A 14,158-nucleotide genomic window follows, 5' to 3' on the forward strand; every position below is an offset into this window, starting at 1 on the left:
GGCTCCGGGCTGCGCTCGCGGCTCCGGGCTCGCGGCGGCGGGGCTTGGGGCTGGGGAAAAAAACTTGCGGCTCGGGGCCCGGGGTGGCGGGGCCGGGCGCGCTGCAACCAGAGCTCAGGCTCCCCAGGCCGAGTCCTTGGGCGCCGGCACTGTCGACTTAACGATAGAGAACTGAAATCACGGACAGCAAAGGCGAGAGTGGAGTAAACTGAGCTAAAAATGTATTATGGTCCATGCTTTTCCGAAGTGGTAAGAGTCCTCATTTACACTTTCACGACTCAAAGATTTATAACATATTAGCATAAATGACATTTTTATTAAAAAAAAGTTAGCGAGGAGTAGCATTTTAAAACTTTTTTTTCTTGATGGGGAGGAACCTCTTAAATGTCTGGCTTAATAGAAAACAACTGGGTCCTCACATTTGCTTCTGCATTCAATCTGCATATGTTGTCTTTGTGAAAGTATATAAAGAAAATATGGTCACGCACTGGTGTGGAGTTGGAAAGGGACAGGGTGTTTTAATGTTCTCATCAGATAACTGTGGGTATTTTTATTAGATAGTACAAACCGAACAAGGGATAACTTAGTTGCAATGTACAGTCTGAAATCACACAGGTATTTGCCTTAAAAAGTCAGGTAGCTATTACTCCAATAAAAAAGGTTTATTCGGGGGGGAAAAAGAACTGCAACCCAGAACATGCAGCCATGGGAGACAGAGTACAAGTCCCCAGCACAAAGAGGAAATTCTGTTAAAATAGGAATTTGGAGGGCTGTGGCAACCAAGGAGTTCTTCCTGTAGGGCTTTGCCATCCATGTAGCACTGAGAGCTCACCCTACAGTCCCTCCCCATTCCGATCTTGGTTGAGGTCGTTATATTTTTATTACACAGGTAAGTTCTTTTACTCTATTATTAAAATTCATCGGTCTGTCTTGCACTTTAAGTCATTTTATCATGCATACTTTTGTAACATCATGCATTGGAAAATATGGGTTCACTTGTTGCAGGAAGTGACACCCGATGGAGGAATTTGGATGCTCAACTTTGTTAGAGGAAGGAGTATTTATTACCGGTAGAGAGCGTGAAACATTCACCACACACAAAGCACGATCTCCCCTTGGCTAGATTTATTACAGCTTATATATCTCTGCAGTGTCCATGCAAGGGGCGCGTGATTCCTTTGCCTGAGGTTTCACGTGTTCCTCCTTATTCAGGATGAGGAGGGGCAACTTCGGGTGGGGGGCTGCAAGGGGGTAGGAATTTCCAGACCACTGGTCTTACAGATCATTTATTTTGTAGAACCCACGACCTTGGCGTTATCAGCACCATTATAGGATTCTTGAACGGGAGAGACGGGACTCCTATGCTGTAAGCAGGGAGCCGCACTTACTGATGCCGGCACCTTCTCAGCCTGAGCCCCGATTGTAAGATAACAAGCTGTTTTACACAGTCTTGTTATTCCTGCACAGCTGCAGAGATAAGAACAGTTGGTTGGCAAGCCATGAAACAACAGATGTGAGCTGGAGAGTCCTTGAGGTGGGGGAGGTAGCTATGGGAAAACATGTTAGCTGGAGAGCACTGGGCAGCATGGGGGGACGGAGCAGTTTTAACCTGCTGTTCACATCTGCAGGCCCTTTCCTTTGCATTTTTTCAGATGCCCTCTCCTCTCACACTGACATGCAGATCTTCCAAATGTTGAAACATTTCATTTTAAAATATGAAAAATCATATTCATGTCATTATTAATCTTAAGTATTGGGAAGCTATGAAGTTCACAGCAAATATGTTTTCCAAAATTCTGTTTTTCATTTGCGTATTTTAATTTTATATTGCAAGAAAAAAAAATACTGTCATTTATTTTCCTTGAAGTGACAAGCTCACTTGGTTGATTTTTGAGAAAATGTCAGCCACATCCCCAGGTAGGATGTCTCTCAGTCTTTCTTCCATGCAAAGTTCAGCTTCCAACTCAAATAATCACACAAGTGATTTTTTTCTGGAGCCAACGATGGAACTTCAGTATGCAGCACAGAATATTCGTTGCACAGATAATAAACAGTTGAGATTTAATAAATTATTTTTTACTGCTCCATTTAGAACATCCTGAAATGAAACTGAGAGTGTGGTGATGAATACAATGGCTACGAATAAATACACTCTGGGGCCGTTTCCTTGATGCATACTGAGTGCTGATAGTTTTATCCATTATGACTTTTGCACCATCAATGCAAATTCAACAAAGTAAGTAACATCTTAAATTTGGGAACATTTACTGTAAAATTATTTCAACTTTTCTGTGGGGGAAAATATTATAGAAAAGACAAACCCTTCAACAAATTGTGCAGGAACAATGAGACAGCTATATAATATTAGAACAAAGATTGCTGTCTCACTATATTTTTAAAATAAATCTTAGATTAAATACTCAATATGGAAAGGAAGGCTCTAAAAGTTTTATACTGAAATGTAGTTAGCTTTCTTTGTCCATTTGATTTGTTACAGAATCTGTTATATACTAAGCTCTCATACACTGTTAGTTTTCTACGCTGCTGTAAAAAATAACCACAAACTTAACGGCTTAAAACAATACAAATTTATTATATTACAGTCCTGTAGGTCAAAAGTTCAACATGGGCCTTACTGGGCTAAATCAAGATGTTGGCAGGACTGCATTCCTCTCTGGAAGCTCTTGGGGAGAAGCTTTTCCTTACCTTTCCCAGATTCTAGAGACCACCTGCATTTCTTGGCTCATGGCCCCCTACCTCCGTCCTCAAAACCTGCAACAGAGGATTGAGTGCTGCTCACATCACATCACTCTGGCCTCCTCTTCTGCCTCCTTCCACTTTCAAATACTCGTGTGCTAACATTGAGCACACTTGGATAATTGAGAATAATCTTCCTATTTTAAGGTCAGCTGTTTAGCAAGCTTAGTTCCCTCTTTTCATTAAGGTAGCATATTTATAGGTTACAGGATTAGGGTGTGGACATCATTCAGGAGCCATTATTGTCCTTATGACATATACATGAGTGTGTTTCTAGTCTCTGTTTTGTTCCATTGATATTTGCCTGCGATGGGAGTCTGAACATTTTTCTGTGAAAGGCCAGTGTATTATTTTCTAGGGATGCCAGACTGGGTGACTTAAACAACACAAATTTATCTTCTCAAGTGTTTTGGAGGCTGGAAGTCAGAGATCAAAATGACAACAGAGTTGGTCACGTTCTCCCTGTGTCCTCATGTGATCATCCTTCTGCGTGTCTGTGTCCCAATCACCTCTTCTTTAAAGGACACCAGTAATACTGGATTAGGGTCCACCCTAGTATCTTCATTTTAACTTGAAATGTTTAAATGTTAAAGATCCAGTCACATTTGGAGTTACTGGGGATTGGGACTCCAACATAGGAATTGGGGAGGGGCACAATTCAGCCCATCACAATCAGTAAATATTTTAGGCTTTGTGGGCTGTAGTCTTATAACTACTGAACTTTGCCATTGTAGCATAAAAGCAGCCATTGGTAATACATGAATGAATGAGCATGGTTCTAGTCCTGTCAAACTTTAGTCACAAAAGTAAGCAGCAAGCCAGATTTGTCCTTTGGTCTATTGTTTGCCAACTCCTGCTCTACACTGTGCCAACATACCATTGTCCTGCTATAGCATTACTGTGAGCCTTGACAAGTCATAGGTCAAAGCTCTTTTTACGGTTGTTCTTCAAACTGGTTTGGGCTATTTCCATTCCTTTGGTTGCATGCACACTAGCCGTTGATGGCCAAGTTCCACATGTACCACCTTTATAATTAATTGTGATATCTGTTAGGGTGTATCTCCATGTGGCAAGCACTGTGGCTTCACTATCCAGTAACTATCCTCACCCTTTCCTCTTTGCTAAAAGATCACCATATATGTTCAGTTTTTGGTTGGCCATACATTTACGGCATACCCCATTTTAGATTCAGTGGATGAATGTTAATTCCTTCATCAATTCATTCAACACTCAACAAATATTTATTGAATGTCGACTATGATCCAGCCCCATATCAGGCACAGAGGCTACCTCAGAAATTAAAACTAAGATCCCTTGTGAAGGATTCATTTCTACAGGGGAACACAGATAATAAATGATAGGTAGATATAGACATTGATTTTTTTAAAGGCGACAAGCACTACAGAAAAAATAAAAAACATGGTAAAGGAGATCGGCAGCGCCAGCAGTGTCTTAGTTTCCTAGGCCTACTGACCCTACGTACCATGGAATGTGGGCTCAAACAACTGAGACTGATTGCCTCACAGTTCTGGAAGCTCCAAGCGCCAAATCAAGGTGTCGGTAGGATTGGTTCCTGCTGGGGGCTGTGAGGGAGGATCTGTCATAGGCCTCCCTCCTTGACTTGTAGACCGGTCTTCTTTTTGTATTTTCACATCATCTTCCCTCTATATATGTGTCTCTGTGTCCAAATGTCCCTTCTTTCAAAAATAAGAACAACACTGATATTGGATTAGTGCTCTCTCTAATGACGTTACTTAACTCTGTAAAGACCCTTTCTCGTAGAAGGCCCCATTCTGTTATTGGGGGATATGACTTCAAAACATGGATTTCGGGAGGACACAATTCAATCCACAACAGGCAGTCAGAGTAGAACTCATCTGTAAGGCAATACATCCTAAATCTAATCTTTTTTTCCATAGGGCTTGGTGATAAGGGAACAGTCACTAAAAAAATCTGAAACGTAATTCCTAATGTATGGGGCCCAAAACAGTTTGCTTTTCCAACCATTTGGAGCCTCCAAAACCTGTGGAAGCACTACTCCTTTAACATCTATCTCCTAAATTCGTCTCATTCTTAGATTATCTTGCCAACCTCAACCAATAGCTGTCTATCCACACCGTAACTTTGTTTTCAACCAATTCCTGTACACCTGCTAAAACACTAGCAACGCAGTCAGCTTGCAGCTTATTGAAAGACAAAGTTCACTAAATCAATTTTTTTCACTTCTTGCCATGTAACAGGAAAGCCAGTTCCACAGATTTAATCAGTGTGTGTTTAATGAATGGATGAATGAATGTTAAGAGGATACTTTGATTTCCCATGTGTCTATACCTTTGGTGACCGTGAGGCTGGGATCTTTTCAAAAATTCCTCACTGGTTTCCCATTACCCTTATGATAGCACCAAGATCCTTAGCTAGATGTGGAGGCAGCAAGGAGTTGCAGAAAAACTGTAGCTAAAATGGCCTGGGTTTGAACCCTAGTTCCTCCACTTATTATGCAACCTGGGACGAGTCACTCTGAGCTCAGAAACTGGGAGGAAATTAATAAAAGTCAACAGAATTACCGCAAAATTTAAATGAGATGGTGCATGTAACTCACATGCCATATGACTTTTTTGAACATTACTTTCTTCCCTTTAGATTCTAATTTCCACTGAGTAGCTGTGTCATTTTAAGATATGACATCATCACCACAATGGCAGTATAGAGGGAGACAGAGGACAATGTTTGAGGGAAGTCTGAGTGACTGTCTCTGGAGAGAATAATAATGGTAGTATTTACTTTTTGTATTAGAGTAGCTAATTTTATAAGACCCTCCACTATGTGCCAGACATCTTACTGAAATCTGCCACACAAATCTTACACAAATCTGCCAGTTATTTTCCAAACGACGCTCCACCATTTACTAGCTATGTCAAATTTGGGCAAATCACTTGAAATTTCCAAACTCTAGTTCCCTTAACTATGGAGGAGGGGAGATACTATAATGTTTCTCATAGGATTACATATAGAAATAATCTAATGCATTAAAGGGTTTAGCAGATTGGTTGCCTCATATTAAGCTGTCTATAAATAGTTTTTAAAATATGCAATTACTACAACTGATTTTAGCAGTCAGTTGGAGCTGCAGATTTTGTTCCCCCCCCCCATGTCCCTGGTTTTCTGAATAATTTTTAAAAACCAATTTTATTAAGGTATAATTGACATACAACAAACTGGGTCCATTTGAAGTGCATTTAGCAAATGAACAGTCATGGAACCACCACCACCAAGACACAAATCATCTCCAGTGGTTCCCTTCTGGTCCTGTTTGCAGTCAATTGCTCTCCCATCCCCAGCCACAGGCAACCACCGATTTACCTGTTGTCTAAAAAACAGAGTTTTTTTATAATTTTATGTATGGGAGTCATATAGTGTGTACTCTTCTCTGACTTCTTTTAGAATGTTTTTGAGATTTAACCATGCTGTTGGGTATATCAATTTGTTGTTGCTGAGTAGTATTCCATTAAATGACTATACCACAGTTTGTTTACCCATCCACATGTTGCGAATTATTATACATGACATCTGCTGTTTATATGGACCAATGTTTTTAATTTAAGGAATGGAATTAATGATCAAATGGTAACTATGTTTAGCAGTTTGATGACATACCAAACTGTTTCCATAGAGACTGCTCCCACTAGCAATGAACAAGGGTTCTAATATCTCCAATCCTCATTAACAATTGTTACCATTTTTTTTGTCTTAGTCATACTACTGGATGTGAAGTGTTATGTCTGTGGTTCTGATTTGCATTTCCCTAATGACTAATGAGGTCGAGTATCTTTACCTGGTTTTGCTAGATAGTCATATGTATTCTTTTATGTGAAACATCTGGTAAAACATTTTGCATTTTTTTTGGTTTGTCTTCTTGCTATATAACTTATGAGTACTAAGGATTCTTCATATTCTGGATACATGTCTCTGTGAGATACATGTGTTATGAATATATACTATTCTATGGCTTGCCTTTTTATCTACTTAACATTGTTTTTGAAAGAGGTGAAGTTTTTAATTTTTAAGAAGTCCAATCAATCATATTTTCTGTTATGATTCATGCTTTTCATGCTAAAAGAAATCTCTGCCATAAATATTTTCTTCTAGATATTTAAAAGTTTTAGCTTTTACATTTAAGTTTGTGATACATTTGGAGCTTTTTGTATGTAATATAAGGGGAGGGTTCCCCCCCACTCCCTACAAATATCCAGTTGTTACACCACCACTGGCTTAAAAGACTATCTTTTCCATATTGAATTATTTTGGCACTTATGTCAAAATTTCCGTGACAATGTATATGTAGGTCAATTTCTGGATTCTGTTTTATTGACCTATATCTATCCTCATACCATCATTTCATTAGTGTAGTTGTATAGTAAACTTTGAAATTAGGTAGTGTAAGCCCTCCACCATTGTCCTTTTTTAAAAATTGCTTTTGTTATTCTAGGTCCTTTAAATTTCCATATAAGTTTTGATTAGCTCACCAATTTCCACACAAGTGCCTCTGAACCTAAAAAATAATTTGGGGAGAACAGGTATCTTAACAATATTGAATTTCCAATCCTTGACCATGGTATATTTCTCCACTTATTATGTGTTTATGTATTCTTGATTGTGTTCTTGAAATACAGCAATGTTTATACTTTTCAGTGTAAAGACCTTGCTCATTTCATTTACCTATTTCACATTTCTGTATCATTGTAATGAGATTGTATTTGATTTCATTTCCAAATTGTTCACTGCTATATAGAAACGGAATTGATTATTGTATATTGATCATGTATCCTGTAACCTTGCCAAATACCCTTATTAAGGTTCTATGATACATATGGTACATATGAACTTTTAAAGAGAGAATATGTGGTCACTGACAGGACTGTTTTCCTGATCCTAAGAGTAATATATATTCTTTGAGAAGATTTGGAAAGAACAAAAAAGTACAAAAAAAGTAGAAAAGTAAATGCCAATTCCCCCAATATGTAGGTTAACTGCTATTAATCTTTTGACAAATTTCCTGAAGAGTTTTGAGCAAGATTCATTTTTCACAATTCATTTATTTTTACATATTTGAGCTTATTCTATATTGACATTTATCATGCTTTTTCATAACACATGACAGCCATCAACATTTTTCCTAGGTTACCAAATTTTGTTTGCGTAATTTTAATGTCTGCATATTACTTGGATATTCTATAAATAACCATCTTGCTATTATACATTTTTATATTGCAAATTTTGCACCATCATAGGTAACGTTTCAGTGATCATCCACAGACATATATATCTCTTCCCACATTCCGTAGGCTGTTAACAATAGTAATGTTATTATTAATAGGTGACACATACAGTACTATGTGCCAGGCACTGTTTTAAGCACATTTTACACGTTATCTTGCTGATCCACAGAGACCTCTGAGGTAGGAATAGTAGTAGTACCTCCATTACACAGCTGAGTAACACTGAGCCAGAGGCTATTAGAAAGTCTAGGGGCCCAGTTAATAGACTGCTCTTCCACTCCCCTGAAGAACCCTGCTGACAATGAAGACTAGTTCTGATAGGGCATGTTACATGTGAATGGCATGTAAGCACTGAGGACAGCAGCAGTAATGGCTGGACCTGTGGGCTTGTTCTGGGACTGATTCACTCACAACACGAGCCCTGAGCCAATCACAGTGTCTCAAATGTAAAATGAAGAGTACGAGTTGGATAGTCTCACATTCCTTGTGGTATCTAAAGTCTCACAATCCTAACAATCATTTCTAGATTTTTTTTCCTGGGAGAGACATAAAGATCTTTGTCCTGTTGGTCTAAACAACATTTGTCACTCAACAATCACTGAGCATTTCATATATATATTGTTTGCTAGAAAATGGCAAGTAATGGTCCGTCCCTACACACAGCAGAACCATTTACAGAATGAATCAGAGAATTAAAACAGATTCTCTTTGTAAATCTTCTTAGGGTCATGAACTTATCAGAGAATCTGAAAATTAGGATCCTCTTCCCAGAAGAAAAAACCTTTATACAAAACCAATAACTTTGCATACAATATTAAAACTTGTTTATGGATCCTCAAAAATGAATTCATACACCCGCTATGGGTCAGTGATATCCTCAGGCTGATAAATTCTAATGTAAAAGAGACAAATATATATGGCTGGAAGGGAATTGAGAATTCAAGGAGTTATTAGCACTCAATAAGGATTAAATTAAATAACAGACACTAGGGTGAAGCAGTAATATTAATAACCATAGCTAATAATTTTAAAGCACTCAAGATGTCAAACACTATTCTAAGCTGTTCATATGTTTACTCATTTAGTTCTCATCACAATCCTACAGAGTTAGTAATATCCCTAATTTACAGAGGAGGATATCTATAAGTTATGCACAGAGAAGCTAGGTAGCACACTCAAGTTCACCCATCAAGTTTAGGACAGAGGTGGGATTTCAACTTGGGTGGTCTAGCTCAGGTTTATGCTCTTAACCACTACGTCTTCTTTATAAAGATGAGAACTACTTTGGAAGGAGAGTACCTTTGGGTAGGGCTGTTTATTTCATGAGCACACTAACTCAGGTATTTCCCAGGTACCTATTCCCACTCAAATGGAGCCCTCCCTGGTGTGTTCAAACAGCCAAAGTTCCTCTGGACCCCAACGTCCAGAGAATCACTGTTTTCAAATTCCCAGGAGACTTTAGCACCCTGTCTCAAAGAGTATAACTCTATGACCCAAAACAACTTAGAATTAATCAGAAAGTTTGCTAGTAGGTGGTTCTCAAGCTTCCTTGATGGCGAAATAGAGAAACTAGATATCCTCTTTAAATATTTAAAACTGTCTTTAAAAAAATTATTAGTTACACTGAATAAGCTATAAAACTCACTCGTAATCTCATTATCTAACAAATCAATTCTGTTCATTTATCCATCAATACTTTTTCAGTTCTTGCCCACATGCAAATATATTTTTAATGGGTACTAACAGTAAACGTGTTATTGTTTTCCATTATATGCATTCTCCCTGCTAAACAAAATGTGGTTATATCAGACACATAAAACAGACCTAACACTATCAAGTGTCCAAGAAGAGAGGAACAAGCAAGTAAAAAATGGCATGTTAATTCAATAGAATGTTACTTTCTATCTTTTGTTACAATAACTGCATCACTTTTCTATTCTACTCAGAACGGCTCTCATTTATCTTTTTGAAGTAGCATTATCATTTACTTATTTTTTGAAGATAAAAAGCTGGATCATCTCTCAACAACTCACCTACTTGGTGGTTCCGTTTCAGATTTTAGCACTTAAGGCTTGGTCAAGAATGCTCCCATGCCAACTGCTTTTGTAGAAGTTTGTGGAAAGAAGGAAATCTGATGTATTTCTGTACTAAAGTGAAATCTGTGGGTTTCTCCCCTCCAGGACCAATTCTCTAGTACAAAAAAAGGATAGGAATAAGACAAAGCATTTCCTCAGAGATTACATCTGTACGGCTTCTCTCCAGTTCTATTTTTCTTTGTGAAAAGCTTCCCACATTCACATTAATAAGTGTTTTCTCTAGTATGGTCTGTCTGGTACCTAGCAAGGCTAGGGCTATCAACAAGTGCTGTCCCACACTGCTTACATGCTAAGAACTGCTCTCCAGTGTGAGCTATTTGATGTACTATAAATGGAGAGTTCGGGCTGAAGGTAATTCCACACCGGTTACATTTATAGGTCTCTTCTCCAATATGAATTCTCTGATGCTTAATAAGGTCATTCTTCCTGATAAAGGCTTTCCCACATTGACAACATTCGTATGGTTTCTCTCCAGTGTGGATTCTCTGATGCACAATGAGGGCAGAACTCTGGCTGAAGGATTTTCCACAATCATGGCATTCGTATGGTTTCTCTCCAGTGTGGGTTCTCTGATGTGAGAAAAGGTGAGAGCTTCGACTGAAGCATTTCCCACAATCTTTACACTCAAAGGGTTTCAGTCCAGTGTGAGTTCTATGATGCACAACAAGGTGAGATCTCTGGCTGTAAGACTTCCCACATTCATTACATTCATAGGGCCTCACTCGAACATGAGTTCTCTGATGCAGAATGAGATGTGTGCTCTGTCTGAAAGATTTCCCACATTCAGGACATTCGTAAGGTTTCTCTCCAGTATGAGTTCTTTGGTGCCTAATAAGCCTAGAGCTATGAACAAAAGATTTCCCACACTGATTACACGTGTAGAGTTTGTCTCCTGTATGAGTTCTCTGATGGGTAACCAGGTGAGAGAACCAGCTGAATGATTTCCCACATTCTTTACATTCATAGGGTTCCTCACCAGTGTGAGTCTTTTGATGGCCAATGAGGTGAGAACTCCGGCTGAAAGATTTTCCACATTCTTTACACTCATAGGGTTTTTCTCCGGTATGAATAAGCCGGTGCCTGGTAAGATTAGAGCGCCAGCTGAAGAACTTCCCACATTCCTTACACTGATAGGGTTTTTCTCTGTGTATAGCCTTTGATATACCAAAGGATGTGCCATGAGTGAGAGAGTTATCATCAGGGCATTTGTAGGGTTTATCTCCTGTTTGAGTCCTTGCTAATTGAATAAGGTGAATGTTCTGACAGAAGTTTTGGCCACATTCATCACTGTTATTTGCATAGCTTTCCTGATGACCACTAAAAACTAAATCATGTTTTAAACTTTTAGTACGTGAGTCATGTTTATGGAAATACTCTCTCAGTACTAGCTGAGCAGGAAGAAGACAGTTTGCCCCATATTGACCACTTTCACTGACTCTCTCCTGAGTAAGTACTTTCTTTTGGGTGAATGCCACTTGCCTCAAGTGTCTCTCCTGCTTTTCCTGATACTTATCAAACTGGTCTTCACATTGCCAGACTTCTTCTAACGACAAATACCAGAGATCGTTCTTTGTCATTCCTTCCATTTTAATGTCATAGAATTTTTTATCTGTAGAAATGCTCTTACTAGAAATTGACGATTTAATTTCAACTGCAGTATCCCAATCTGAAAGAAATGAAAAAGCTTTGCATAACTAAAAAAGTATTAATGTTAGAAAAGTTGATGTATGTGGAGACAAAGCGTGTAAGCCATGTAGAGTTGCTTTTAGATATGGTCCTGTAACCTTCATAGAGAATGAGAAAGAACACAGCAGGAAACAGGAAATGCACTGGGCAATACAGCACATGAAAGGAGCAGAGAGCATAAAGAGAAGCCACAGGACTGGGTCTGACACGTGGGGATCAGCATATTCAGTGGTGGGTGTGCCAATAAAGGCAATTCCACAGAATAGACTGCACTCCCATTATCTAATCTGACCACAGAATCTAAGGTGTCTACTTGTTGCCTGACCCACCCTGACATGCATTATTCATATTACAGCTAATTTAATATTCCTAAACCATGAATGCAGCCATGTCAGGCAATGCCTTTTACCTACATCTCTAAAGCACTAGAGAATAATGCCCAGAATGAGACTTTCTTTGGAAACATAACCATTGCAGATGTAATCAGTTAAGATGACGTGGTACTGCAGCTGGGTGGGGGCCCCTAATCCATCATGACTGGTGTCCTTCTTAGAATAGGAGAGGCAATAGAGAGAGATACAGGAAGGATGACTGTGTGAGGATGGAGTGAGGCATCTACACACTGCAGGGAACCTGGGCTACCAGAGCTGGAAAAGGCAGGGAGGATCCTCTCCTAGAAGGAGCACAGCCCTGCCAACACCTTGACTTCAAACTTCTGACCTCTACAACTGTTAAGACAATATATTTCTGTTGTCTTAAGCCATCCGGTTTATGGAACTTGGTTTTGGCAGCTCCAGAAAACAAATGTGCCTGGTAAATGATCCTGTATACAATTCAATCCCCACCAGTCCAAATTTTCACTCACAACTTTGTTAGGAGATTCTTCTCCACTTGACTTTTTTTTGTCTTTTTTTTTTTGGTGGTAAAATATATATAACATAAAATTGACCATTTTAACCATGTTTAAGGCTAAAGTTCAGTTATTAAGTACATTCGCATTGCTGTGTAGCCATCACCACCCTCCATTCCCATAACTCTCTTCATCTTGTAAAACTGAAGCTCTGTATCTATTAGATACTAACTCCTCGTTCTCCCCTCAACCCAGTCCCTGGCAACAACCATTATCCTTACTGTCTCTGATTTTGACAACTTCATATAATTGGAATCATTTTGTCTTTTGTAACTGGCCTATTTCACTTAGTATAACGAAGTTCATCCTTGTTGTAGCATAGTATAGAATTTCCTTTCTTTTTAAGGTTGATTAATATTCCATGGTGTATATGCATGTGTACACACACACACACACACACACACACTCACACTCACACATACTGCTACTCTGATGAATTCTGATAGGAAATATACCATCTTTTCCCTTCCGGCCCTTCCACCCAGGGCAACAGAATCCCATGGAATTTTTCAAAATACAAATGCCAAATGCAAAACTGAAAAATGAACATGTGTGATGAGAAATGGGGGCTGAGAAACAATAGAGAAAAACGGAGTGGAGTGTTTGAACATATGAACAGATGCTTTCCTTTATTAAAATTCTAAGAAATCTTCTACACATTATTTAACATAACCAATCAAGTGAGTTACCTTCAAAATCTGTAGCATCCATTAATCAACTGATCATCTGAATTTTAAAAGCCATTACTCACTATACTTTTTATTTTGATAATGAAGTTCACACAGCTGTGTAGATTCCCTTAAATTCCATGTGTTTCAATACATAGAGTTTTAGTATTTCTTCTGACAACAAATTCTCAATAAAAATCTAAACTGCTGAATCCAGTCAGTTATATTTGGATACTTTTCAACAGATATTTAGGAAAGCTTACTAAATAAATGAATACCTGAATGGAAAAAATAAAGGAAATAACAGAGAAATGAAAGAAAACAGAGAACAATCTTGCCTCCCATGGTGTTTTTGAGAGCAGTTGACTGAGTTTTTAACAGCGTGTTGAAAGACCTGCCATTGAGATAAAATTTGAGTTACCTACAAAACCAAACGTAAAAAACGTCAAAAAAGGTTTGATATTTAAAAGTACAGTAAGTCCTCAACTTCATCGATAAGGTTCTCCAAGTTGAAGCAAAACATAAGGAAACAATTTTACCACAGGTTAATTGATATAAACCAGACAAGTTTCTATGGCATCTCATCATCGTTATAACGGAACAACGTTGAGCGAAACGTTATTCGAGGACCAGCTGTAAAGTGGATGCTCAGAAAAGGGAGGGACTTGTACCTAATGAGGAGTCCTTAAGGGTTCACAGAGAATGGACTTGAGGCAAAACTCCCAGGACAACTACAACTCTGACAGATTTTATGTACGCCATACT

At 38.6% G+C, this 14,158-nt stretch overlaps 1 protein-coding gene and 1 long non-coding RNA gene across 4 annotated transcripts in view; one reads left to right on the forward strand and one right to left on the reverse strand.

Moving 5' to 3' along the window:
- Positions 1 to 14,158, reverse strand: part of LOC102889398 (zinc finger protein 140) — a 76,864-nt gene that overhangs the window by 15,714 nt on the left and 46,992 nt on the right. The window contains exon 2 of one of the 2 annotated variants that reach the window (XM_025045561.1): positions 10,567 to 11,250. In XM_025045561.1, the coding sequence (XP_024901329.1) occupies positions 10,567 to 11,250 (684 nt within the window). Of the gene's footprint in view, positions 1 to 7,830; positions 11,796 to 14,158 lie in introns of those variants that run through there. The other variant, XM_025045560.1, reaches the window with a different exon arrangement.
- The window catches only part of LOC107195531, a 16,868-nt gene continuing 2,779 nt past the window's right edge, over positions 70 to 14,158 (forward strand). Inside the window, exons 1-5 of one of the 2 annotated variants that reach the window (XR_003045813.1) lie at positions 70 to 249; positions 2,093 to 2,236; positions 10,605 to 10,713; positions 11,478 to 11,575; positions 13,211 to 13,786. This is a non-coding gene — a long non-coding RNA (uncharacterized LOC107195531). Of the gene's footprint in view, positions 250 to 2,092; positions 2,237 to 10,604; positions 10,714 to 11,477; positions 11,576 to 13,210; positions 13,787 to 14,158 lie in introns of those variants that run through there. The other variant, XR_001516714.2, reaches the window with a different exon arrangement.

Source organism: Pteropus alecto, unplaced genomic scaffold (genome assembly GCF_000325575.1).
Source record: "Pteropus alecto unplaced genomic scaffold, ASM32557v1 scaffold213, whole genome shotgun sequence".
In the NCBI taxonomy this organism is placed as follows: Eukaryota; Metazoa; Chordata; class Mammalia; order Chiroptera; family Pteropodidae; genus Pteropus; species Pteropus alecto.